The sequence below is a fragment of the Ipomoea triloba genome, chromosome 14 (genome assembly GCF_003576645.1).
Source record: "Ipomoea triloba cultivar NCNSP0323 chromosome 14, ASM357664v1".
Taxonomy (NCBI): domain Eukaryota; kingdom Viridiplantae; phylum Streptophyta; class Magnoliopsida; order Solanales; family Convolvulaceae; genus Ipomoea; species Ipomoea triloba.
In genome coordinates this window covers 19,235,331-19,263,127 of record NC_044929.1, presented here as the reverse complement: position 1 = coordinate 19,263,127, position 27,797 = coordinate 19,235,331, and the positions used below count along the sequence as shown (strand labels likewise).

General features: G+C 36.7%; 1 protein-coding gene and 1 pseudogene across 4 annotated transcripts; both read right to left on the bottom strand.

Moving 5' to 3' along the window:
* Window positions 1-410: 410 nt before the first annotated feature.
* LOC116003701 (glutamate receptor 1.3-like) lies at window positions 411-9,867 on the bottom strand. 4 transcript variants are annotated; one of them, XM_031243605.1, is made up of 7 exons: window positions 9,776-9,825; window positions 9,395-9,705; window positions 5,628-6,931; window positions 4,870-5,173; window positions 4,363-4,739; window positions 3,069-3,714; window positions 411-616 (listed from the first exon to the last, which is right to left on the bottom strand). In XM_031243605.1, the coding sequence occupies exons 2-6, from the start codon at window positions 9,657-9,659 to the stop codon at window positions 3,358-3,360; spliced, it is 2,607 nt and encodes an 868-aa protein (XP_031099465.1). In that variant the 5' UTR covers window positions 9,660-9,705; window positions 9,776-9,825; the 3' UTR covers window positions 411-616; window positions 3,069-3,357. The 4 variants fall into 4 exon arrangements, with proteins under 4 accessions (XP_031099465.1, XP_031099464.1, XP_031099466.1 ...); XM_031243604.1 differs by having other exon boundaries at window positions 3,069-3,711; window positions 9,395-9,867; XM_031243606.1 differs by lacking the exon at window positions 411-616 and having other exon boundaries at window positions 3,572-3,711; window positions 4,363-4,537; window positions 9,395-9,867.
* A 7,354-nt stretch (window positions 9,868-17,221) lies between these two features.
* Window positions 17,222-20,980, bottom strand: LOC116005107 (annotated as a pseudogene).
* Between the last annotated feature and the right edge of the window lie 6,817 nt (window positions 20,981-27,797).

Here is a 27,797-nt window from a genome sequence, read left to right as displayed (position 1 = left end):
AAATCATCAAGCGAATGGACAATACGTACTGAAATAGTTCTCAGATCTCGAACTTAATTTAATTCCAAATTGCATAAAACTAGCACTAGAGTGCGCAATATAAAGTTCAACAAAGAGATCAAAGCATGAATTAGCATAGAAAAAGCAGAAATGAAATCATAACACCACCAGAAGTACAAAATGTTAGCATATTAGAAGAAAATTCAAGTGCAAAACCAGTAATACTCAACAGAATCAGAACTTGTAACCTATCGTCCAATTTTGCATCTCCTTCAACTCCCAACTCCTTACTCTCTTCAAATTGCTCAATTTTAATTTCAACCCACCCATTTCTATCCCACCAGAATCCGACCAGAAGTTCTTCTCGTTCCCACCTCCTATCTCCTCAATCCCACCAAAACCCCCTCCAATTTTCTCTTTTCGGAGAATACCCATTTCTCTTTTCCCATCAAACAGTCAAACTCCTCCAACTTCCGATCATCAGACCAATCACTGCCCGAGTCCGGCCAAGACTCACCGGAATCCTTCCTCGAGTACCCAGTCTCCAACCCGGGATCAATCCAACTGGGATTGTCCGTGGCCTCTGAGCCTGCCTCGCTGCCATTAGTACCGACAACTGTAGATACATAATTCTAAATTAAAGAAATACATATTTATTATTTTTTGTTGTAGCTACTAATTTATTTAATTTAATAAGAGTAAAATAGAGTGAGGAACTTAATTATGTCAAATTTGATTGAGATGAGGTTCGAACCTAAGATCTTTCTTATAGAAATTAATGGGTAAGTTAAAAGTTAACGGAATATTAACGGAGAAGAGAATATTTAACGGAAAACTTAACGGATAATCATAAAAGTAAGGTTAAATTAGGTAATCTCTATTAATAATATTAATTTGAATTATCTTAACCATCTATTTGATTAAATAATTCATCTGAACCATCCATTTGATTAAATAATTTGACCGCCATTTTTCTACCCATTTTAGGCATAACTCTCTTTGGCTCTTATTAGTATAATAGATATATATATAAGCCAAAGATCTTGTGGTGTAGTGGCACCCGGTTGCACCCCCACATGGGAGGGGTGAGTTCGAGTCTCATTGGAAGTGATATTGACTCTTTGTGCTACATTTGGTTGAGAAAGTAGTTATGAACAGATACTACATTGTAATAGAGTCAATAGTACTATATATGTATACATACATACATATATATATATATATATATATATATATATATATGAAAAACTTCATAATAAGCATAGAAAGTATACAACATATATAATATCTAACATCCTAACGGGTGCGTTTGATTTAGATTATCACATTTTCTTAGAATTGTGTTCCATAATATCATTACCTCACCTTCTTCCTTAGTTACTTTGGTAAAAAAGTAACCAAGTTTAGTGTGTATAGGGATTTTCTAGTGTGCTGATTGACACTTATACCAATAGATTATTTTTTGTTGTATCAAGTATTATTAGTATCAGTGTCAATAAAATCTAATATAACCAATTATACTATACATAAATACATAATACATGATTTTTAAAAGTAGATTACCTTTTTTTTTTTTGGAAAATATAAAAGGGAAGGGAGACCCCAGGCTGATAGAAAAGAACCAACACAGCCTACTCCGTCTCCAGCAAGAGACGTTCACTCAAAGTAAATTACTTTTAAAAAAGAAGCATATCCAAGAATATAAACAAGAAAATCAACCAATAGTTGAAATGCATGACCTAAAATAGTGGAAGGAAATAAGTAATAACCCAAGACTCAAGAAAAAAGGGCATGGACCAATAGGAACTAAGCTTTAAACAATGTGGACCAATAAGAATTAAGCTTAAAAAATCACAAACTTTTCTACTATATTATATATATACATCAATGAACTGTTGCTCACACTTGTTATCCACTGAAATATAATAGTTTCATCATGGACCTTAAAAAAAGAAAAAAAAATCCCAAAAAAATAAAGAAATTGAAGGAAGAAAATTACAGTGTGACAAGAATCAGAGATCATCATTAGAGCATCCATATCAATGGATATTTTGGAATTTTTGGAACAGTATAGAGTGAGTTGGAGGAGAGAGAAAAAATAAACTACCCTATAACTCTATAAGTGTGGGTTTTTGAAACAGTAAAAGTGGGTTTTTGAAACAGTAAAATTGAAAAAAAAAAAAAAACATGTGAATGTGCACAGCAACGCGCAGCCGGGCATGTGCACTGCACGTGCTGGCTGGCACATTGCTTATCAAGTTTTTTTTTTTTTTTTTTTTTTTTTTCACTTGCTTTTTGGGTCAAAATGTAAGTACTTGCATACTTTTTGTTTTTGTTTTTTTTTTTTTGTTTTTTTTTTAATTTTTTACTTCCACTCTCTCTCTCTCCTATTTGTAACATAAAGAACTGTGCAAATGTTTATTTGATATGGATGCTCTTAGTATCCTGTAACGTGTATCTTCCCTAGTAGTCTGAAGGTTTGCAATATAAACAACATAGTTTTTGAAAAAAGAAACTCTTAGAGTACCATTATCCGTGCATTTTATGAGGTTTTTGGAACAGTAAAGGATGACATGGTAGAGAGAGAAGACAAGAGAGAGAAATTTGGGGTTGATCGGCAAGGAAGGAGTTTTTTTGCAAAAAAGTGGGACCCACTAAAAAAAACTGCGTGGCTGTCAACACTGCGCCCGTGTTACAGACCTCAGACAATGTTTTTTTTTTTTTTTTTTTTTTGTTGATAAAATCAGTTTTGTTTTTATTTATTTTTCTCTTTTCTCCCATATTCTCTTTTCTAATCACACTTACAAAAACTTTTCAAAACCCCCAAAAAAAAAAAACATAACTATTATGGATGCTCTTAGACATCATCTTCTTCTTTAACATTGGCCTTGGGTGAAAGGATAAAAAACCAATTCACCTACAAATCATCTTCTTTTTGGCCTAGAGTGAAAGGATAAAGAATCACTTTAGCTACAAATGACAGAAAGGAGCAGAAGTCTGCAACTCTGCATCTTGGCTCTCAAACAGGAAACCATACAAAAGTTACAGATGACAGAGCAGTAGCTTACCTCACATGAATGAGGATGCCATGAAAGGATTCCAAGCAGCAGTGCAGAAATTTCAAGTTTGGCTCCTAGTCATACATATCATTTACGTGGCATTTGGTTCACAAATAGGGAAAATAGGAATAGTATTCTAAAACGAACAGAACAGGAATGCTATTTCATTATTTGGTTAGATTACTGTACAAATCTCGATAGAGATAAAAAAAGAAAGAACAGAAGGCTACCTGCATGTGAGTTGAGAGACTATGTACAACAACCTAAAGTTTCTATTCAACAATAGTCATATGGGTCATCATGCATTGATGCCATCAATTGCATTTGCAGGCAATAGATACCTTATCATAAAAGCTAACTTCCCTCCCAAGGCAATTTTAAGAATATGATGATAGATGGATAGCTTTTTGTTTAGTGCAAAAATAATAAACACAATGAAAGCAATAGCTTTCGAAGTGCCACTTACAAGAAACAATCCTCGAAAATTATCAAGGCTCAGGGTATTGAGTTGAGTCCCTGCATTTGCAAGAGGCAACAAAGATGACTGATTCTTGAACCACTTATCCTCCAACTCTTTAAGCTTTCCTTCTACTCTAAGCCTGACAATGGCTTCTGAGATCTCTGGGACCAAGGCTGAACCCTTCTGAAACGCCTGCTAAGACGCCAAACAATCATTATACCATGGACCATGGTCAACCTTACAAGATGAATCACTAACATACGGTTTATTTTTAGTATACTGAAAGTTCATTTTTAGTATATTGAGTATTCATTTTTTTATGTATTGAAGGTTTATTATTTGGTATATTATCTAAAAAAATGAACATACAGTACATTAAAAATGAATATTTACTATACTAAAAGTGAACATTTATCTGTGGTCCACATTAAAATTTGCAGATGTCACAGAGGTATGTCATCACTGAAAACTCTAGTATTGTTCACTAAGAGCATCCCAAATAGGAGCTTTTGCTCAGTTTTTGAGGAATTCTTAGCTTATGTGGAGGAGAGAGAATGTTTGAGGGCTGCCTGCAAGAGATGCTTTGTTGTGGGGCCCGCAGGCGAGAGAAAAGGGAGAAGAGAGGCGCAGCCGTGTGCGTGGCCTGCACAAACAGCGCCAGCTGGGCACATCCGCTACTTTGTTTGTTTGTTTTTGTTTTTTTTTTTTTCGCGTCAGACCTGCTTTTTAATTTTTTTTCTTCTCTTTTTCTATCTTCTCTCTCCTAATTGGCACCTAAAAAACCACTACTATTGAGGACGCCCTAAGAATTTCTTACAAATAAAAGAGGAGAAGGTTACTTACAAAAGCAAAGCCATTTGTAGTTGGTGCAGTTCCAACCAGTGCATATTCTGATGGATACTTAGCAAGAAAGCACTTGAGATAAGGAATTTCATCAATTATACCTCCAACACCACCCTTCTCACTACCTCTTGACAAAGCTTCGCGATAATCTTCAGGAGAGTGGTAGCGTCTAAGCCTGGTGTCAGCAAAATTCGTGTTGTTAAAAACAACTCCTTCTGAAATATAGCGGTAACCTAAATAGTCCCCCTTTGCAAATTTAATCCGTTCCAAAGTCAATAGTGAACTTAGTGTTGCTGTATAGCTCGAAGAGATTATGAGCACTACAAACAACCAGACGCTTACTACAAATCTTGACCAATTACTTACTAATCTTTCTCCTGCAATGACAGTAATAATAATAAAACATGAATTACTTTTTTATCATTCCCATTAAGAGTAAACAGCTAAGAGCTAATTTCTGTTTCCACAACATAAACTTAGAGGATGGTAATAAAGTAAAGAACTTACTGTGTGCATAAACAAGAGTTGAAGAGGCAAACCACAACACTGTTCCAATTTGCTGACCCAGTGAACCCTGAAAGTCTTCATTCCTTTCGTGTTCAATCATCCAAACAATAACACCAGTTGTAATGAAGGAACCTGCTATCATCATCCATAGGTCTATGTTGAACGGCTGCAAGAAGAACCATGGTCCTGTATTGCCCAATCTTGCTACGGTTCCAACTCCAAGATCAGTATATGGCATTGCAAAGTCCGCATATGATGATCTATTTGAAGTGATAGTTATGTCTCCCACAACAACATCAAATTTCTAAGCCATCCATAGGATTACAATGTTAAGCACTGACAAATACATGTATCTCATGAAATGAAAAAGAAGTAGATTAAGGGCAACACAGTCAAGTTGGTCAGGCTGTTGGTTTGGTAACTATAAGGTTCCAAGTTCCACTCCTAGTAGGAGCGGCCTATTGACCTTCTTGGTTTCAGCCGGTCAGCTATGAGTAACCTACGCTGGTTTACCTCCTTGTGGTCCTTTGCCGGCTAGGGTCACAAGGAGGGGTTTACTCAATGCACACCTACGAATAGTGGCTGCGGGTTTCCCTCATCATCCAAAAAAAAAAAATTACAAAAAAAATGTTGGAATTTGAGGAACAGCTTCAGCTAAGATTTTACTAAATGGTTTGGAGGGGCATAGATCTAATTATCTATATTCTATCCTTGAAAACCCAATTTGACATAAACATGCATTTGGAAAGCGAGATTACCTGAAGGTAGAGCTGATAAACAAGCTCATTGTAATTGGAATGTCGCGTTCCATTATCATCCACAACCAAATATGGGACAAATTCAAAGGATAGTTCATAGGATAAGCTCTCAATGGCAGCAAGGAACACATCCACAGAAAAGCCTTTAATACTAGTTGTATTTGATCTAACATCATGATGGACTTCTACAAATTCCTTAAACACCTGCTTCCAAGGTACAGCAACTCTTAGCGTTTTACCCAGCCAATCTCTCATTGGAATAGTCAAAGATGGCCCTGGCCAAATAATAGAATCAAGGTCACTACTTGAAAAATTCATTGATTTATTTGAGGGTGTTTGAACGGTGAATCCAACACCCAGAGTCCAAAACCCAGCTCTTCTCCCACCAGGGCCTATAACATTTACTACTTCACATGTTTTGGAAGCAAGTTTCCCATTCTGAAATTGAAATTCACCAGACAAACCTACAAACCTGCTATTCAATACCTCCTCCAGTACTAATGAGCTACTATTACTTGAAATGCCAATGCTTGTCAAATTCAGGAGGTCCCTGCATCGTTCTTCAGTTGGAGGGATTCTTTTCCCGGCCTTTTCAATGGCCATTGCTAGTGCCCATACTGCATCATATCCCCATAAACCAAATACATTCAACTCCATAGAAGCTTCTATATTGGACTTCCTAAGCCACTCCTTAGTGAAATTTTGAAGCTTGCCTGATGCTGGAATGTAAGGTTTGAATCCCAACGATCCCTGCATTGATTCAATAATAGCACCATCAAAGGTATGCAGGAAATTCATAGTTTTATCCGATACGATCCAAGCATAACCTTTAGCCATCAATCCTAATCTTTTTGCATTTTCAAAAAGGAGAGGTGTCAAGGAAGCTGACAAGTGCACAATGAAAATTGATGTCTCCATTTTCTTGAGCTTATTTAGCTCTTCAATAATTTGAGGTTCTTCAGCCGAATGAGATATGGTAGTCTTATGAACCACACGCACGCCAACCTCTTGGAAGAGATCAATCATGCGGGAGAGATCATTCAACCCATACTCGGTTCCATCATGGATAAGTATGACATTGCTCCAATTAGCTCTTTTTACAAATGCAACAATGCCTTCCAGTCCTGTATCCCCATCTTGAGATATTTGAACAAAATAAGGATATGCATTTGGGGACAGTACTGAAGAAAAGGAAAACATGGGAACTCTAGCTTTATCACTTAGCCTGGCAAAAAGTGTCACCTCATTCCACAATTCTGGTACTATAATTGCCCCCACCTTAACATTCTCCAAAAGGTCTACAGCTGCAATGGAAATGTATTAGTCATGCACCAAAATGGTTAAACTGAATCTGCAGATTGTCTACTCTTCTTGTGTAGCATAAAGCCAGAACTTTTTAGCACTAAAGAAGTAAAGCTTAAACTTTTTCTGAGTAAAAGCACTTGCAAAAAGATTCTTCTACTTTTACTCTAAAGAACCCTTAAGATTAATAAAAGTACCTTATGAAACAGTTCAAAAAGTAGCATCAAGATTTACTGGGAGGTTTCTACAGATCATGTTGATCAACCGGGATAAATATTATATGGCGCATTTCGTCGAACAGTTTTCAGACTTTGTCATGTCATCCAACTTCCCCGCCCCAACAACATATATACTTCAAGAATGTGATATTTAACGTCAGCTTTTCCAAAATAAGGTATACTACAGCTACACCATTTCTACGACGGCAATGCATTTACAGACCCAGTTTTCCAACAATTTTAACTTCGACCCCTTACAATGTCTGGGTGGAGGATAGACTCAGTTTTCGAATTCAGTATAGGCTCACTCGCTCTCATTTAATAGCATATTTACTTTACATTTTTTAAAAATAGTTTTTGGATTATCTTCAAAAAAAAATAGTTTTTGGATTTTTTTATTAAATAATACGGAGTACTAGTTTTTAAATTATAAATAAATAAATTTTATTCACTAATAAATAATACGGAGTAATGAATTAAATATTACAAAAACTTAAATTAGACATAATTCGAATAAAGTTTTGTGGAACAAAAATTAAATGAAGGGTTATTCGCATATCTAATAGTTGTAGTTTTTGATGAGTTTTTGTATGTGTGACTAAGAAAGAGAATATGAGTGGAAAGAGAAAAAAGAAAAAGAAAACCAAAAACAAAATTTGATAAAATAATTTATTTTTTTTTAAAAGCAAAGATTGACGTGCCCAACTGAGCACAAGGTGCATTTCCTTATCTTCTTTCTTGGTGGATACAAAAACCCAGCCTCTCCTACAAGAATCATATTTTTTTTCTCTCATCTCTCTCTCTTCTGCATAAGCTTTCATTCCTCAAAAATCATATCAAAAAATCACAATAGGGATGTCCTAATACAAGTTGACATACATCATGATGTTAGGTTGATGTAAGTATTGTAGCACGTGAGCACATGATCTATGTTAGAACCGGTCTAGTCCAAATTCTCTAATAGGCGTATTTGGTTGGATGTAGTTTTAATTCCTTTACAACATAATTACTTAACATTCAAAATTACAGTGTTTGGTAGGAGGGAATTGCAATTCTCTTCATATAAGGAATTACAATTCTTACCTTACCACATGGGAATTCTAATTCAGTATATATCGGGAAAGGGTTTAACACGAAATGACTAAATTACCCCTGCTTCTTGTTGTTGTTATTACATAAGAGCATTTTAATCTTATACCATTTCTTCCATTCTCATTTTAAATAATTATATTCCTCCCTATCAAAAATATAATTTGAATTCTCACATTATTCTTTTTATCTACCAAATTACAATTCTTTTTCTACCTAATTCTCTCATTTCAACTAAACTTCATATTTTACCAACTCAAGTACTGTGACTAGTATGAGCCAACTTATGTAGCTCAGTAGAGTCTTACTTATAAACTTAACCCACATATATTATAATATCTACGGAGTAACTAATAACTAGAGAGTATTTTTTTTTTTATTGCATGCATGTAGCAAAATGTTTAATTGCAATGTTTTATGTTAAATTCTATACACGTCAAAGTGATATTTAGGGTGTGTTTGGTTGGTGGGTTCAGACATAAGCTATGAGTATCAGAGTGATTGTTATTGTTTGGTTGATAGGTTTTTATAATACTACTATGGGTTTAGAATACATCATTAATTAGAAAACCCATACCCTAATAAAATAAGGGTTTCATTTCCCTTCCTCCTTTAATTTCTTTCCAACTATTAATAATAATTCTCATTTCACCATACTACCAAACATGTAAAATATTTTCACCAAAACCCATTACCCTTACCAAGTATTTGATACCTATACCGATTCCGATTCCCATGTGCAAACCAAACACACCCTTAGTTATATTGAATTCAATTCAACTAAGAGATGGAATACAAGAATCAAATTCACGAACTTTTGATATGAAAATTATGTTTTACCCACTTCACTTGCTGGGACAATATTATTACTTGGTTGACAAGTAAATGACTAAAATTTTTAGATTTAAATCCTTTAATAATTACAAGACTCATTTTTTTTACTCCTAAATAAGAGAAAGAAAATGAAAAAAAAAGTCATTGTCCATGTATTAAGTATAAAATTTTAATATATGCACACATATATGCATTATATATTTTTATATATTTATTATTTTTATTTTAATTAATTAATTAATTATTTTGATTCCAATTCTTATTTACGCACTTATCACGTATTTGATTCTAATGTTTTATTAATTGAGAAACAAATAAGCTCACCGTTGGAGAAAGCAAGCAATGGGTCACCGGCGGAATTTCGTAGGTGAAGATTAATCTTGGTTTCATGCTCAGTATTTATAGCGTAGAACTCATCAACTGCCATTTCAACTGTCTTCCTCACAATCTTCCCCACCGGAGATCGCTCGTCCACAACCAATCCAACCTCGAACTTCACCGGCGACGGTCCGCAGCTTCCTCCGTCCGCCGGTTCACCGCCAAAACTCAGTGCAAGTGACATAACGAGGATCAGGACCCAGATTTCCATGCACTGAACATTTAACTTCGACTCATCAATGGAATATCTATCAGACCTGCAGAATTGAATGTCCTCAGTATATATATAGGTAGTAGTGATGTGATGATCGAAGACAGAAGATCGACCGTTCTTGAGAATTGAAGCAGATAATTTATATACACAGAGACACATATTGATTGCGTGTGTGTATATATATGTACGTGAATTGAATTAACGTTACGTTGTTTAAATTAAATGTGGAAGAAAGTTGTGCAAGGTTTCCAGGAAAGATACTTGTTTATACTATATGCAGGCTGCTGTTGACTTAAAGGTAGTTATATATATAATGGTAGGATAGGTCAACAAAGGCCCTTCCACACGGTAGCCACAAATTATACCATGGAGTACGGCCAATTTGCATGAATCATAACCACAAATAAGTTAACATTCCGTATCTGGTTGAGTGGAAGAGATTCATCCATCCTTAATTAAAGATGTCAAAGATTCAATCCTTTTTTGAATATGGAGCAACATTAAATCTCCAAACCAGCTATTCCATCCAACAGAGTTGCTTACAGTTCAACGAGAAAATTAGTCATTGTGTTTGATAGTGAAAATCCTAGACTATATCAAAAAATAATACAAATAGGCCAGGCCACTAATTTCTGCTTGGATATCAAGTTGGGACAGTTTTGGGATTTGGGTAAAATAGGAAAAAGATGAGATTTCAAGGAGTTTGTCTTAGGGAGGGGGAAAACACCTTTCATCCTTTGAATTCTTTATATGCAGCAACATTTGCTCCTTTCTCAGAATTGAATTTTGTCTTCCTTTGACAGCTTAAACTCATTTTTGCTTATGCTTAACTGATTATAATCATATATAAAGTTTAAAATTTTAAAAGATAAAAGATTATGCAAGTAGAGTTGTCATTATCTCATAATTGTGTTAAATAGTTAATTCCACCAAAGTTTTAGGACTTTACTAAAAAACGATTGAAAAATCTGGTTACTAAAAATCAAAGGTTACCTAAAGTCTTAAACCAATTAAATTGGTTGAAACCGGAAAAATAACAAAAGAAAAATATGAAAAGACAAAAATGCCCTTACTAAAAATAGAAAAACTCATGAGAAGGACTAAAAGTGTCCAAGAAATAATAGTCTGGGATGTTAAATGGCAAAAACGATAGTCTTAGACTAAATTTGGAATTGCCACCAAAGACATGGGACCTCTGGTGGAATTAACTCTTGTGTTAAAAGTCTAAAAGTATTTTTTTTTATGATATATGATATTTTATTGCAGTTATGTCTCGTTAAAATTTGACTAGAATGGGTGAAAGGAGAAAAAGAGTTACAACTGCTTTGACTTTATTCTTGAAGACGAGATTATGTGAGACGATTTCTGTATGATAATGATTAGATATGTGTTCTACTTAGGATGAGTAGGGAAGCACTTTTCAAATTATGTGGAATGTTAGAAAGTTTAGGAGGATTGAAACCTACAAAGAACATGCTTATTGACAAACAAGTAGCAATATAATCTTTTTGCATATTCTTGCTCATCATGTTAAAAAAAATTGAAAAAAAAAAAGAAGAAAGTATCTATTTATACACCTGCTGGTGAGTGTTTCACACACCAACTGAGTTTATAATTTTTGGTTTTTTGTTTTTACCGTGGGATCTACTAATTGTTAGAAAATTCTATCTTCTTCAACACACACTTACTCTCATCCAACTCACTAAAAATTTGACAAAAGCTTCCTAAAACCCTGTTAAAATTGCTCTAAAAAAATATTTAATCAATGAATAAAACAAGATCGGTCAAATAAAACGGAGAGTATTAATGGATTGTGATGAAAATATTGACCAAGAAATTGAATGAATACAAACTAAGTCATGGGAATTAATCATATATAGATGGTTGATACTTGATAGGTTTTGTCGGTATGGAAGTTGGAGCATAATGATATATATAGACTGACCTCTTTCTCTAGATCTTCCTTGACTGACTTCAATTTGCTGAAGCTTTGAATGGGTCATACACTCTTACTCGTGAGTGGTGACAAATTATACACCGTGTTGATTCCTTTAATTTGACAATTATAGTTGAACAAAACTCATTCTTATAGAACTCAAAGAAAGTGGAATACTTAGATCTTAAGTAAACCTTAGTTTGAATGTTTTTAGTTAAGTTATATATGTTGGACAAATTATTAGAAAAATAATAATATTTAAATGGTCATTTTGAAAGCAATATTTTGAGTATGGTTTGGAATCGATTTGAGCCAGGTTAAAGTAGATTTAAATTTTTTCTAAGTGAGAAATTTTGAGTATTTATATACCTAACTAAAAAGAATAATCGGTGAATGAGAAATTGATTTTTAAAGTATAGCATAAAGTTGGAAAAGAAGAGTTTTGGTAGACTTGATCTCGTGTGCACTCATACCACAAAACAATGGCATGGTTTTATTAGGTTGCACTTGTCATTGTTAAATCTTAACTTGCTCTTGTTATAATAATTATATTATATGAGCCTGAATGTTGTGATATTTCTCACACCGTATGTTTTAAGTGAAACTATAGACTGGATTTTAAACATAGCATTGCTTAGATAGAAGACGACAAGTTATAGGACTAATCATCTACTATAATAAAGCCACAATTTTTGGGAAAAACAAAAACAAAAATTGGTTTTCAGCCCAACGAAAACTGCACCGTTTTGCAATATTTGAAATATTAAATTTTAAAATATGTTATTAATAGTGGAATTAGATTTTCTATGCAAACAAGGTATTTATCAACATATCTTTTCCTATTTCTAGAAAACATTTATTCATTAATAGTAATGATTGATTGTTATACTCAAGGTGCATGTTCCAAATTTTCAATATGTTCTTTGCGCGGGCGCGCGCGCACACACACATATATATATCCATAATCAGGTAAAAATCATAGAATCTGTGGACAAATCCAAACCGTTGATATAGTAGATCTAACGATTATTGAAAATAAACAAATTAAAACTTTGTAATATTTATGAAAATGACACACACACACACACACACACATATAAAATCAGGTGAAAATCATAGAATCTGTGGACAAATCCAAACCATTGATCTAGTAGATCTAACCATTATTGAAAATAAACAAAACTTTGTAATATTTATGAAAATGACACCGCTCATCTTAAAAATTTGTAATATTTATGAAAATGACCTCGCTCATTTTTTATTTACTTGATTTCCCATCCATTAAATCTTGCTAATCAATGATTTGGATTTCTCCACAAGTTCTCACATGGGGAGTGGTTCTCATATGATTAGGGAGTGGTTCTCACATGGGGAGCCACCTTTCCTCCATGCAGACCCGTAAGGCTTTTTTTTTTTTTTTTTAGGCACGATGCCTTGCTCGGCCGTCGTCCCTACTTGCGGGCGCAGAAAAGATGATTGTCAGCTGCCTTCCCTTCATGCTGGCCGATGAGCTGCCTTCCCTACATGCAGGCTCCTTAGGCTGCTTTCCTTCCATGCATACCCGTAAGAATTTTTTTTGAGGCGCGATGCCTTGCTGGGCCTCCTTCCCCACTTGCGGGCCTGCTAGAAGAGATGATTATCGGTCGCCTTCCATACATGCGGGTCGATGAGCCGCCTTCCCTACATGCAGGCTCCTTAGGTCGCCTTCCCTCCATGCTTTCCCTACTTGTAGGCCCAGAAGAGATGATTATCGACCGCCTTCACTACATGCGGGCCAATGAGCCGTCTTCCCTCCGTGTAGGCCCCGTAAGACCTTTTTATTTTTATTTTTATTTTATTTTTATAGGCGCGATTCCTCGCTTGGCCGCCTTTCCTCCATGCGGGCCTAGAAGAGATAGTTGCCGACCGCCTTCCCTACATGCGGGTTGATGAGCCGCCTTCCATATTTGCAGGCTCCTTAGGCCGCCTTCCCTACATGCAGGCCTGTATAACTCTTTTTTTTCTTCTTCTCTTGGGCTGCCTATCCTGCGTTGCAGACCCAGTACTAAAAATGAAAGGCGGTGAAGGGTAATAAGAAAATAATAGAAAATGTTTTCTATTACCTTCTCGGGTTGTTTGCAAATCCAATCACAATGCCTTTTGTAGGCTGCCTACTGTGCTTTCCGAGACCAGGATATAAAATGAAGCTGATTTTCTTTTTAATTACTTCCTCAAGCTACATAGCCAGCCTGTGAGCCCTTTTGGGTGCTATTGTTTACTGTAGCATCTCCTTTCAAGATTGCCAAGCTTACAACTCAGGCCGGGATCGCTTATCCTTTTTTGTGGGTCCACTACCACATCCATTTGTAATTTTTTGGTAGTCTACCTAGCTGAAAGTTCAACCAAAAATATATGTTAATATTTCTCCAATGTAGAAATATTTTTCTTACCTCTTTAAGCCATTTTCACTAGGGCCCCTCCTTGGCGATGCCATCCTCCCATCTCGTAGAGTGCTGAGATAGGGTAGGAGGATGATTTGCTTGAATGTTTGGGTCAGCGGCCGGCTATCAGGCCAAGCTAGGCTGCGCCCCCTAACTGCTGATTGGACGCTAGGTCCGACCTCGGGGTAACCTCTGCAGGTTCTGTCAACAGTAGCATCTCTTCCGATACTATAATGTCAGTTGAACCTCTCATGTTCCTTGGGTGGAGAATTGGCCCTCGTGAATCGGACTGACCCTTGCCTTGCCTGCTAAGGCGTTCTTGTAGGTTCCAGGAATGTTTGTTTTGTAAGCCGGCTATTTTGGCGTATCTCGAGTTTGATTGTGTAAAAGGAAAGGGTAGAACGAGTACAAACTAGGAACACATGATTTTTAACAACATGTGAAAGTCAAACTCATTTCAGGTGATGGTCAAGTAGCACTTTAACTAGCCTACATCGCCCTACTTCTTGAAATACTCCCAAGTCGAATGGTGAAACTGAAATTTACTTAAAAACCATCTTCCTAGCCAGAGTATTCAAGAATGATGACTCTTCCATGCTGATAACAACGGGTTGAAACTAGGAACACATTCTTTTTGTAGCGTTTCCCACAGACGGCGTCAATGATGGTTTTTGGTATGAGGTAGTATTGGTGAGTGATGATGGAATGGATACTTTCAAAAGAATAAAACGAAGAGTCGGAACTCCCTGAGTGTCGGTCTCAAAAGAGGTAATGCGGAAGATTACTTAGCCATTAATTGAGTGAATGCATAGTGAAATTTGTGAGGTTATCATGGTGCATGAAGTAAACATTTGTTGGTAGAAAGTTTGGTCAATTAAAGTAAACAAGAACGAAACAAACAATTGTATAAAGCAAGGGAATGAATTATGCTCGGTTGTGATGCCTCGCCGTGTGACTTAGGCTAGGGAATGTTTTTTTTTTTTTTTTTTTTGAAAAAAGGCTAGGGAATGTTGATTCAACTACTTTGGCTATTCAAGGGTGTTAACTCATAATCCTTTTCCACAACTAGTGTACTGGGGCTCTCTAGCTTAGGAATACTTGTTAAGTAACCAAAAGCTTTTAGAGGCATTCCATCAAACACTTTGGCTTCAACACCTTCATACTAGTCTACTCTTAGATTTCCATAGGATCTATGATTGCAAAAGCTAACCTCAATACTAAACACTATTCATGCTTAAATCAAGGCCCCAATCTTCCAAGAGATTGGCCAATAACTCTTAGAATCAAATCAAAGCAACAATCACAAAACAATAATAGGATTCCAAAATAGAATGAATCAACTTTCATAGATTAGAATTGAAGATCAACACTAGGCATACACAACATTACACAATTCAATCCCCAAATGAAATTAGCTACTCATCTTCATGAAATTGAAATCTCAAAAACCTAATTGAATTAAGGAATGTAAATTGCAAATACAATTGAAATAGAAAACTAGATTATGGATAGAATTTACCTAATAAAAATGAAATACAATCTTCAAAGTATCTTTGTCCTTCAACCTTGGATCAATGCAAGCTAAATTCTAGAATCTCTCTTTCTCTCTCTAAAAAGCTCTTAAGTGAGAAATGCTAATATAAAAATGTAATCTGAAAAATGATCCAACTCTCCCTAAAATTTCTAACTAAACCTTTGAATAACATTCCCAAAATTTCCCCTTCATTAAATCATTCAGCACTCCCCGTCCACGCGAGCTCCACGTGTAGAGGCCCGGCGTGGATCAGCACTAGAAACGATCCACGCCGGCTCCACACGTGGAGTGGTCTTCCAGTCCGTCCCAGGACTCCTTCTTCGCTCCATGTGCTCGCTATGTCCTCGTTTTTCACCCAATGGCTCTCGGGATCTGTAAAAATACTTTAAAACCCCACTACTTTGCTTCCAGTGCACCCTCATGCATAAGTGGAGCTTCCTACCCTTTGATATACAATATCTTGTGTGGTTTGGTGGTTAAGAATTTATGTTGTTATGTTGAAAGTCTTGGGTTCAAACCCTTTGGGCTTTTTTTTTCCCTTGACAATAAAAATGGACACCCTACTTGGGCCAATACTCTCTAAGAGTTGGTGATGTCGACGAGGGAAGGGTTAAACAGGTTGACATGATAGACATATTTTGTTAACATGTTTCGAGTCGTGTCGACACGATATGACACAAACCCGCTAAACCTATTAATATTTTTTTTAAAGAAACTAAAATTTAAAGTTAAGTTATATAAAAAAGAAATAAAACCTACCATTCAATCCATTGAACAAACTAAAAAGAAAATTCATCAATTTATAACATTCATAAAATGATAAAATAACATCCAACAATCATAGTTAAAAAAGTCCATACTAATTTTTAGAATAAAATTGAACACAATAAAAATTCAATTTTCAAAATTAACAAAAACAAAAAAAACAAAAAACAAAAAACAAAAAAACGATTTATTACAATCTTCTTTTTGTTTTGTTTTGTTTTTTGTTTTGTTTTTTTTTTTGTTTTTAAAATTTATTTATTTAAAGTTTATTTTAAAATTACAATTTTACCTGTTATTACATAGAGTTTACCTACAAAATAAGTTAATTGCACAATTTTAATAAGTTATGGGTTAAATTGCATGTAGGTGAAGAGATAAATGGGTTAATTGGAGCTTTTCTTAGTTTAGGGGGTTAATTGCACTTTGGCTTATAGTTTAAAGGTCTATTTGACCCTTATCCCTAAGTATTTGCAAGATTAATAGGAGAAGTTCATACATATGTAATTGAATGTCGAATTTATTTATTTAAATAGGTAATTCAAAGTATATAAATGCAAAGTTAATACGGATCACAAAGTAGTCAGAAGGTGGTCTGAAATCGTAACTCCGTAGTAATACGGAGTACTTTTTCCGACAACCAAGTCATTGGAACCACACGGACGCCAACTTTCTCATGAGACGAAATTTTTCGACGCTTCTATTTTTTAGGACGATATTTCTGACCACTACATGTGGTGGTCAGAAATACCGATGAGTGTTTTTGCGGATCCCAAAAGTGGTAAAAAAATGTGGCCGGAACAAAGATTTTTGACCGGATTTTGGCGATTTCCAGCAGTGTATCATTACCAAGTATTTCATTCTCATTATCATTCCGATTCCATGTTTGAACTAAACACACACTTAATTCCATTCAACAACTCAATTATATTAGAAAAATTATAAAACTTATTTGACACTTAACGTCTATTTACAGAGGGCTATTAGGGCAGAGGTATAATCCCTACACAGACCATCTGGGATTTGTGGATAACTAGAATGAAATCCATATCTGCGCAAGAAACAACCTCAAGGCTCAAGAACATTAGGATATATGACCCAAAAAATCTCACCAGACACTAGAAGGAAATGCTAACCATCTATATGACAACTATTATAGATTGATATATGGAGGTGGCCTGGTTTATGATTTATACATGGTTGTGGCTATCCCTCAATGATAAATTCCTTTCTGCAAAATAGATACTTAATCATAAATGCCAACTTCCCACCTGAAGCAATTCTGAGAATATAGTGATAAACTGACAACTTATTACCAAGTACTAAACAAAGAAACATGGTAACAGCAATAGCTTTAGAGATCCCATTCAAGAGAAATAAGCCTCTAAAGTTGTCAACATTTAGAGTCTTGATGTTAGAGGTCTCGTCGTCTTGAGTTAACATAGATGGACGATTCTTAAACCATTTGTCCTCCAGCTCCGCGAGTTTTCCTCCTTCTCTAAGTCTAGCAATTGCTTGAGATATCTCAGGGACTAATGGTGAGCCTTTCTGGAAAGCCTGTTTTAAAACGAAGGTGATATACTGATATACACATCCCATATCAACAATTTTTTTTTTGTATATGACTATATAGAGGAGAAACTTACAAAACCAAAGCCATTTGTACGTGGTGCAGTGCTGATGAGTGCATATTGAGATGGATACTTGGCAAGAAAACTCTTGATGTAAGGAATCTCATCAACTATACCTCCTATGGTCCCTTTGGAAAGAGCTTCATGGAATTCTTCAGGTGAATTGTAGCGAATAAGCCTACTTCCAGAAAAATTCATGTTGTTAAAAATGATTCCTTCTTGGAATGAATGGTAACCTAAATAATCTCCCTTTGCAATCCGAATTTGTTGTAACGTCAGAAGTGAACTCAGAGATGCGGTGTAGCTCGATGAAATTATGAGCACAACAAACATCCAGATGCTAACTACGAATCTTGACAGATTACTCTGTATCCGTTCCCCTGAAACAAAAGTGAAATGGCATGTATCTTAGTTCTGCATCCATTAAAATCATCTACAGACAACATGTTTTCAGAGTTTCAGTTTAAGAAAAATAAATTAATTAGTTAAAAGTATAGCGTACTCTGAGCATAAACAAGAGTTGAAGCAGCAAACCACAAAGCTGTTCCAACTTGTTGAGCCAGTGAACCTTGGAAATCTTCATTCTTTTCGTGTTCGATTAGCCAAACGACTAAACCTGTCACAATGAAGGAAACAACAATAATTATCCATAGATCTGTCCTGAAAGGCTTTAAGAAGAACCATGCTCCTGCACTGCCCAAGCGTGCCACAGTTCCCACTCCAGCTTCAGTATAAGGCAATGTAAAGTCCACAAATGTGGATCTATTTGAGGTGATGGTTATGTCTCCCACTGCAGCATCAAAGTTCTAAGCACCAAAAATAATACATAGTTTAGTATTTTGATATTTACAAAAACTATGTTGAACTATTGTGATCATTAACCATTAAAACCAATTAGACCACAAAAGCATTAGGGACGCAAGAATACCTTAAGGTAAATCTGATGAAGAAGATCGTTGTAATAGGAATGGTGCTTTCCTTTTTCATCCACAACCAGAAAAGGGATAAATTCAAAGGGTGCTTTATACTCTAAACTCCCAATGGCAGCAAGAAACACATCCACAGAGAAACCCTCCACTGTTGTTGTATTAGATTGAATATCATGATGGACGTTAATGAATTCCTTAAATGCCTGCTGTATAGGCACACCAACTCTTATCTTTTTACCTAACCATTCTTTTGGGGTAGCTAAAGATGGCCCTGGCCAAATAATAGAATCAAGACCGGCATGAAAAAAATTATTTGGTTCGTTTGAGGATGGATGAATGGTGAACCCACTATTTAGAGTCCAAAATCCAACTCTTCTCTCCCCTTGGTCCATGACATTAACAACTTCATATGCCTTAGAGCCTAGTTCTCCATTCAGAAGTTGAAACTCACCAGTTAAACCTATAAATCTGCTACTTATTACCTCCTTCAATAGTAATGAGCTACCATAATCCGAAACGCCAATACTTGTAAAATTTAGGAGGTCCTTGCATTCTTCTTTGGTTTGAGGGATTCTTTTCCCAACCTTTTCAATTGCAAGTGCCAGTGACCATACTGCATCATATGCCCATAAACCAAATGCATTCAACTCCATAGACGCTTCTGTGTTAGACTGTCTAAGCCACTTCAAAGTGAAATTTTTAAGCTTTCCTGAAGCTGGAATGTAAGATTTGAATCCCTATGATCCCTGCATTGATTCAATAACAGCATCATTGAAGGTATGCAGGAAATTCATAGTTTTATCAGATACAATCCAAGCATAACCTTTAGCCATCAATCCTAATTTTTTTGCATTTTCAAAAAAGAGGGGCATCAAGGAAGCTGACAGGTGCACAATGAAAACAGAATTCTCCATTTTCTTGAGCTTAGTTAGCTCTTCAATAATTTGGTGTTCTTCAGCCGAATGAGATATGGTAGTCTTATGAACCACACGCACACCAACCTCTTGGAAGAGATCAATCAGACGGGAGCGATCTTTCATCCCATACTCAGTTTCATCATGTATAAGTATGACATTCTTCCATTTAGCTCTTTCTATAAATGCAACAATGCCTTTGAGTCCCATATCCCCATCTTGAGATATTTGAACAAAATAAGGATATCCATTTGGGGACAGTAATGAAGAAAAGGAAAACATGGGAACTCTAGCTTTATGACTTAGCCTGGCAAAAAGTGTCACTTCATTCCACATTTCTGGTATTATAATTGCCCCCACCTTAACATTCTCCAAAAGGTCTACAGCTGTAATGCAAAACAATAATAAAATGTACTAAATTTTCTGCTATTGTATGTGACTTAGCAGAAACAATAATTAAGTAATGCAACTATAATTAAATGGAATAAATTGTCTGCTATTGTATGATGACTTATCATAAACAGTAATTAAGTAATGCAACAATAATTAAATGGACTAAATTGTCTGCTATTGTATGTGACTTAGCATAACAATAATTAAGTATTGCAGGGGGGGACTAAAATTTTTTTGGAGTAAAAGCACTTGTAAAAAATTCAAGTTTTTATCTAAATTAAAGAACAATCCTTGCTGTTAATAAAAGGGCATAGAGTAGCTTATGAAACTGATCAAAAAGTAGAATCAAGATTTACTGGGAGGTTCCACCAATCAGGGCGATGCAAGCTAAGGGATAAATATTCTATGGGGCATTTTGTCAAATAGTTGTCGAACATTCAGTACAAATACATGTAAATACACTTGTACATAATATATGGATTTCACGTACTCACCATATGTAAAAGCAAGCAAAGGATCACCGGCGGAATTCCTTACGTGAAGATTAATCTTGGTATTATAGTGAGCGTTTATCGCGTAAAAGTCATCAACAGCCATTTGAATACACTTCTTCACAACCTCTCCCATCGGAGACCGCTCATCCACAACCAAACCAACCCCAAATTTCGCTCCATGCGCTGCTTCACCACCAAAACTTAATGCAAATGACATAACGATCAAGAGGTGGATTGAAGTACTCATTTAAACGATAAACAGTTCCTCCTCCACCTCAAGTGTATGTATATGAGAAGACATTTCTCGATCGAGAAGCAGCAGCGAAGAGGTAATATATATATACATTGCATGTGTGTGAACACTTTGCATGTATATAGAATATGTAATGTTAATGTTATGTTCAAAGTTTCTTCTAGGAAATGCCTTGTAAAGTTGTAATGATGGCCGGTGACCAGCCCATAGATTTCATGGAAAAAATATTTTTGACAATCAAAAACAAAATTCTCTTAATATGCCGTATTTGATTACTCTCCATTTCAGACTTAACTAAAATTATTTACATTTTAATTTTTCATAATATTAAATTTATTATTTATATATATAATTTATATTGTTTCAAAAAATTATAAAATTGATGGTATATATTTAGAAACTATATTAAAACTGAAAAGTACTATTGAACATTTAAAACAATCTGGCCAGTACTTTGGCCCTCAATTGGGCCGATCCAGTGCGAATGCGGATTAGTCTGAGTATGGTACGGGCTTAAAGGTGCCTCCTATAGTTAGGGTCTGCTCAGGACACCTCATGGTCAAACAAAAAAAATAAGTAAAAAATAAACTTAAAGAAAATAAGTAAAGAAAATTAATTAGTTTGACAAATGAATAGTAAATATGAGAGATAAAATGGGACAAGGTGAATAATTATTATAAATTTTAGATGTACTACTGAGTAGTACTCACTCTGTTCTATTTTACTAATTCCGTTTACTATTTATTAGTCAAATTATTGTTTGGGCCTATGAGGCATTAACAATAGTGGATGACGATGAAGGAGTTGTGGTGGAGGTCGAGGAGAGTGAACAACCGAATTTTGATTTCCGGTTTGTTGCGGTGGGGAGGGTGGTCACGGATAGGCCGATCAAATTTGTGGTCTTTAGGGATGTGATGGCTACTGCTTGGCGTCCCGGGTAAGGGCGTTCATATTCGGGAATTGGGAAAGAGTAGGTTCCTATTTACGTTTTATCATGAGCGTGACATATCGAGGGTGATGAATGATGGTCCTTGGACCTATGAATAGAACTTGGTTTTGCTGCGTCGTTTGGAGAAGGAGGACAATCCAATGATTATAAGTTTGGACCATTGTTCCTTTTGAGTTCAAGTTCATAATTTGCCTTTGGGTTTCATTTTAGAGAGAGTTGTAAAGGTTATTGGAAACAATCTCGGAACCTTCGAATCAGTGGATTTGCGGAACTTTGACGGTGTATGGAAGTCTTTCATGCGTGTTCGTGCAACACTGGTGATTTCACGACCTCTGAAGCCGAAGATAAAGATGAAAAGAGCATGTGGGGATTAGTTCTGGGCAAATTTACGCTATGAAAGGCTATTATAATTTTGCTTTCAATGTGGGATTATTGGCCATGGGGATAAGTTTTGTTTATTATCTTTTGAGAAGCCTATGAAGGGGAAAGAAAAGCCGTTTGGTCCTTGACTGAGGGCTGGGGGCAACAATAGTTGGCGGCTCTGGTGAACCAGTGGCTAGTGTTGGACCCAACATAGGTGGTTGCGCAAGGAGGTGATTCTAGAACGTCAAACGTTACGGGAGGGAATGCTGAGCATTCAATGCGTAATGACGAGTCTTCATTGCGTAATTTAGTGTTGGACATTTCACTACCTTCCGACTTTATTCCAGAATTAAATGAGCATAATCATAGCACAATTAATGAGGGGGGAGAGAGTGATGGAGTGGTTGTGGTCCTGCGGAGGATTAGAAACGGAGACAGGTAGGGAGTGAAAGTGAGGAGACTGGAGGAGGTAACGCTTGAATTAGTCTAATGATTGTCGAGGGTCAGAACATGTTTGTGTCTGATGAGGTGGGCTCTGGTTCCCATGTCCATTGGGTCGAATGAGTTGCCTAAGTTGGAAATGTCATGGGTTGGGTAACCCACTGGCAATTCAGGTGTTGTTGGGCTTTGTAAATCAAAAGAAGCCTGACATTCTTTTCTTGTCTGAAATTTTGTGTGGGTCTAATAGAATGGAAAGGATACAGATTAAATTGGGTTATGTGACTTGCTTTAGGGTTGACACAGAAGGTAGAAGTGGGGGTTTACATTGTTATGAAACGGTGGAGCGGTGGTTTGGGCGTGGAGGTGGTGGGTTACTATATTGACACTCATGTTAGACACGGTGGGTCGTTGCCCCGGTGGCACTTCACTGGGTTTTACGGGAGTCCAAAACGACATCGAAGGCGGTTTTCATGGAACTTACTTAGGTGTCTACTGTTACTTCTCTTCCTTGGGTTCTTACGAGTGATTTTAATGACTTATTAATGGAGAAGGAGAAGATTGGGAGAGTACCCCATCCTAGTCCGGGAGAGAGGGATTGTTGATTTTGGGTTTGAGGGATGTCAGTTTCGTGGGAGAGAGGTAGAGGCACGCTAAATTGGGTGTAAGAGAAATTGGACAGAATTTTGGTGACGAGGGTGTGGATGGATTTGTTTCTAAACACTAAGGCATGGTCGTCGGAGGGGAGTAGTAGCGACCATATTCTGTTATTTTTAGTGTTAAATTTGATGGGGAGGAGATGTTTTACGCATAGGCCTCGGTTTGAGAATTCTTGGGGTCATAATCCAGCGTGTAGGTAGGTGATTGGCGAAGCTTGGTTGAATTTAGAAGGGTGCGAAATAGCTGAGCATTTGGCGAGATGTGGGAAGGTAGTATGGCAGTGGGATAGAAGGAAGTCTCAAGGAGAGAAGAAGGGCATTGGTCCGGTGTAAGGAGAAAATGTGGAGATTACGAACAGAGAGGAGAGAGGACAGTGTTCGTTGTTTGGGGAGGTTCATCATGAATATTTATCTCTTGTGAGGAATAAAAGTGACCGATGGCGTCATAGAGCGAAAGAATTATGGTATATGGGTAGGGATTACAACAATAGGTTCTTCCATAATTCCGTTAATGGTAGGAAGCGCCCGAATAGTATTCGGGAAGTGAGGGATGAAATGGGGGTCTTGGTCATGGATGAGCAGCGAATGGGTGGCATTTTTTTGATTATTTTGTCAATCTCGTGCCGAGTGTTAGGCTGTTACGGACTGTCTTGATCGGCGGGTAATGGAGGAGCAAAATGAAAAAGGTCATTGGGACCCGATGGCTTATCTCCAGCTTTCTTTCAATTGCACTAGGATATCTTGGGCGAGGAGGTAGTGACTTTCTGTCATTCTTTTCTTCAATGACACCCAAATTGTCTTAATACCTAAAACAAAAAAACCCCGAAATAGTGTCTGATTTCCGTCTCATATCTCTATGTAATGTGCTTTATCGTATTGTTGCTAAAGTCTTAACCAATAGATTTTCAGAGTGTGTTGGACAGGGGTGTGGAATCTAAATATCCCTTCTAAGGTCAAATGTTTTTTTTGAGCTATGTGTACTAAGTGGTTGCCTACTAAAGATGCTTTGTTCATTAAACAGGTGGCCTGTGATGCTATTTGTCTATTATATGGTGCATTACTTTCATACAAGCTTCTTTATTATTAAGGTAAGACTTAATTATGATAAGAAGTGTGATTAGGGAGGGGATACAATGACCATATTGATGGCATATGGATAGTATATATAGAGCCCTTTGGTCCTCTCACTGCTTGACAATTCATTCCTCATACACCATCAAGAGAGGGTTGAAAAAGTGGGAGAAACTATACAGTTACTCTGCCGCAGCAGTCCCGTGACTACACAACCTTCATCAATCGGAAGCTATAGATGGTGGTTAGTACTTTAAAGATCCGTATTTCACGTATTTATGCTTACAGTTGGTATCAGAACCTGATTTATCTCTGCTTAGACTTAAGTGTTCTTTAATTGCATATATATAATTTTGAATATGTCGTATGCGTTGTATAATTAAGAGAGATATGTCAATTTTGCAATTCAATTTTTGGAGGGATGCTGGAAATTTTTTGGGTTTTCCGCATAAAGCAACAACCAAAATAAAATTACAATAAAATTAATTCAATCGTTTTTTTGTCCTGCAGCTACACCGTTTCTTCGCCGTTGAACTGCTTACTGCCTTTTTTTTTGTTTGACGTTGGCCTGTAGCGACGACGGAGGACGACGGACGGAAGAATGGTTGACGGCGAGGTGCGGGACTGGTTCGCGACGCGATATATATATATATATATATATATATATATATATATATATATATATATATAGTGCTATCAAAACAGGCCAACTCGTCTCGGGTTAGACCTAAATCGAGTCAGGCTGGGCCTGTTTTTCTAAACGAGTTGAAATTTACAGCCCAACCCGTATGTGAGGGGCTGACGGGCTAAACGGGCCAACCCTTCCTAAAAAATAAAAATAATAATTAAATGCAAAAAATAAAAATTCAACTAATCTGTTGGACTGCTGCTATTATTCACAGTTCACACACCTATATGCCAATAAACACTCAATCATCAATCAACAATTCAACATCAAAAACATTAGAATTTAGAAGCTTTCATCAATCATCCATGACCATAAAAGTAGAGAAGGGAGAAGCTTTCATCAATCATCCATCAATAAACACTCAATCACACACTGACACACCTATGACCTATCTAAGTTTTCAACACACAAAAATTAGTCTTTATATTCACACACAAAATTAGTATTTATATCTAAGTTTTCAACACAAAAAATCAACAATCACAGAGCCAGTAGGGAGATAGACCAAAGTTGGGCAGCTGGCAGCTCGCAAGGCCGCAGGTCACCGTCGGAGACTTGGAGCTCGCCAGTCACCGGCCTGGCAGCGGCAGCGACGCATCACGCAGGTAACAGGTCGTTGCTTGGAGTTCGTCGGTCTTCACTCTTCCGCTTTCATCTTTGCTTCATGCCTTCGACAGTGGCCCAATAGAATGTGTACAAAGCCCAAATGTATCGGCCTAAGAAACGGCGGCCCAAATAATAAATACTCCCTCTGTCCCATTTTACCTGTCTTACTTTCCTTTTTAGTTTGTCCCAAAATGTTGTCATCTTTCCTAAATTGAACATCACAATCAATCTACTTTTTCCAATTTACCCTTATGACTTTTGCTTTTTTTATTGCTTTTATTTCTAAAAGTGAAAAAGTTTGGGACATAATTGGAAAGCACATCACATTTACTTTAATTTCTTAAAAAGCGTGCAAAAAGCAAATGAGACATCCAATTCGGGACGGAGGGAGTAAATAAATAATAGGGGGACTAGCGAATAAATACAATAAATAAGGAAATAAGGGACCCACAAATAAGTAAAAAAGAATAACCCAACAATGTTACCACACACCAGCAAAAGGAAGAAATCTTGACCACTGGGCTATGAAGTGGATCGTGACCTAAGGATGTCCTACATGGACTAGACCCCTACCTTTTATACTACTGGTGGATCCCCTACACCCTCCACGTTTACGGAATCCAGAGGGCGTCAAATCTCACCAGACACGCGTCCCATATTGCCCTGTCGTGCAACTGTTTCATTCTCTAACCATCCATCAAGCACCACGTACCGAGGAACACGGAGAACACGGCTACGCACGAGTGATAGGCACGCCAAGGGGGCGACGGGGGCGCTATCGCGCTCCGCGCTTTAGGTAAGCGCACTTAGGGCCGCCTGGGTGGCGGCACGACCAGCCGCCACCCCAGGCGCCCGACCACGCCGTTAGGGAGCTGGGGGCGCGACTGTCGACCCCTGGGGGGCCTCGGCGTCGGGCGCCCCCCTCCTCCTTTTCTTCCATGCATCGCCACCTCCCGCCTTGCACCGTCAGTTCATCTGCCTTGCACTCATGTTGTCTTGCACCCCTCTTCCCATATCCATCCCCTTCCTTCCATATCCATACCCCTCTTTCCATATCCATGTCCTTCCTTCTATATCCATACCCTCTTTCCATAGCCGCCGCTCATCCTTTCATATCCACGCCCCATCTTTCCATATCCATGCCCCTCCTTCCATATTCCTATTTGGGCCACCCGCACTTGGGCCAAGGCGTATCCCATAAAATGGGCCCCCGGGGGTCCCATGGCCCCATCAAGATTATTTTATTTTAGTTCTTTTTATGATTTTTTCTTCTTTGCCCTCTACTATAATATTTTCTTTTCTTAAATAACCCTACATTCCATTAGTATAAACTTTAGTAACGGAATATTCTGTTATAAAAACTTTCAACTTACCCATTAATTTCTATAAAAAATGTCTTAGGTTCGAACCTAATCCTAATCAGAGTTGAAATAATTGTTGAACATATACTATGAATATGTTAGAGTATATTATTGAAATGTAAGTACCCTACTTTATTACTCTTATTAAATTAAATAAATTAGTAGCTACACTAAAAAAAAAAAAAAAAGACATACATCTCATTAAACCAGGAATTTCTCTATCCACAAGAATTCATTCAACCATAATGGTTAAACCAAAAGTACCTCGAGCAGAACGCCTAAAGGATTGCTATGCTTTTATGCTGATAATAATATGTAAATAGTAATTAGATCAGTATCTTACATAGTTATATTTAAAACTCATTATTAAAAATGTCAATAGGGAAATAGAACATTGTGACACACTTGACTCATTGAAAAGATGCTGAGCCTATAACATTGTTGGAATCAATATTTCAAATTCATAAAATGAAGAAAGGGAAAATGGCACTTTTTCCCCCTATGTTATATGCTTATAGCACTTTTCCCCCCTGTGTTATTAAAGTGGTAGTTTTCCCCCCTCAGTTATTTTAAAAGTGGTAGTTTTCTCCCTTGTAATGTTAAATTGACATTTTTGTCCTTAAAATAACTATTTCATTTATTTTTATTCTCCAATCAATTGTTACTAATATGTATGGAAGATCACGGTTCGATACGAACCTAATCGAACACTATAGCAATTGAACTTAAATAGT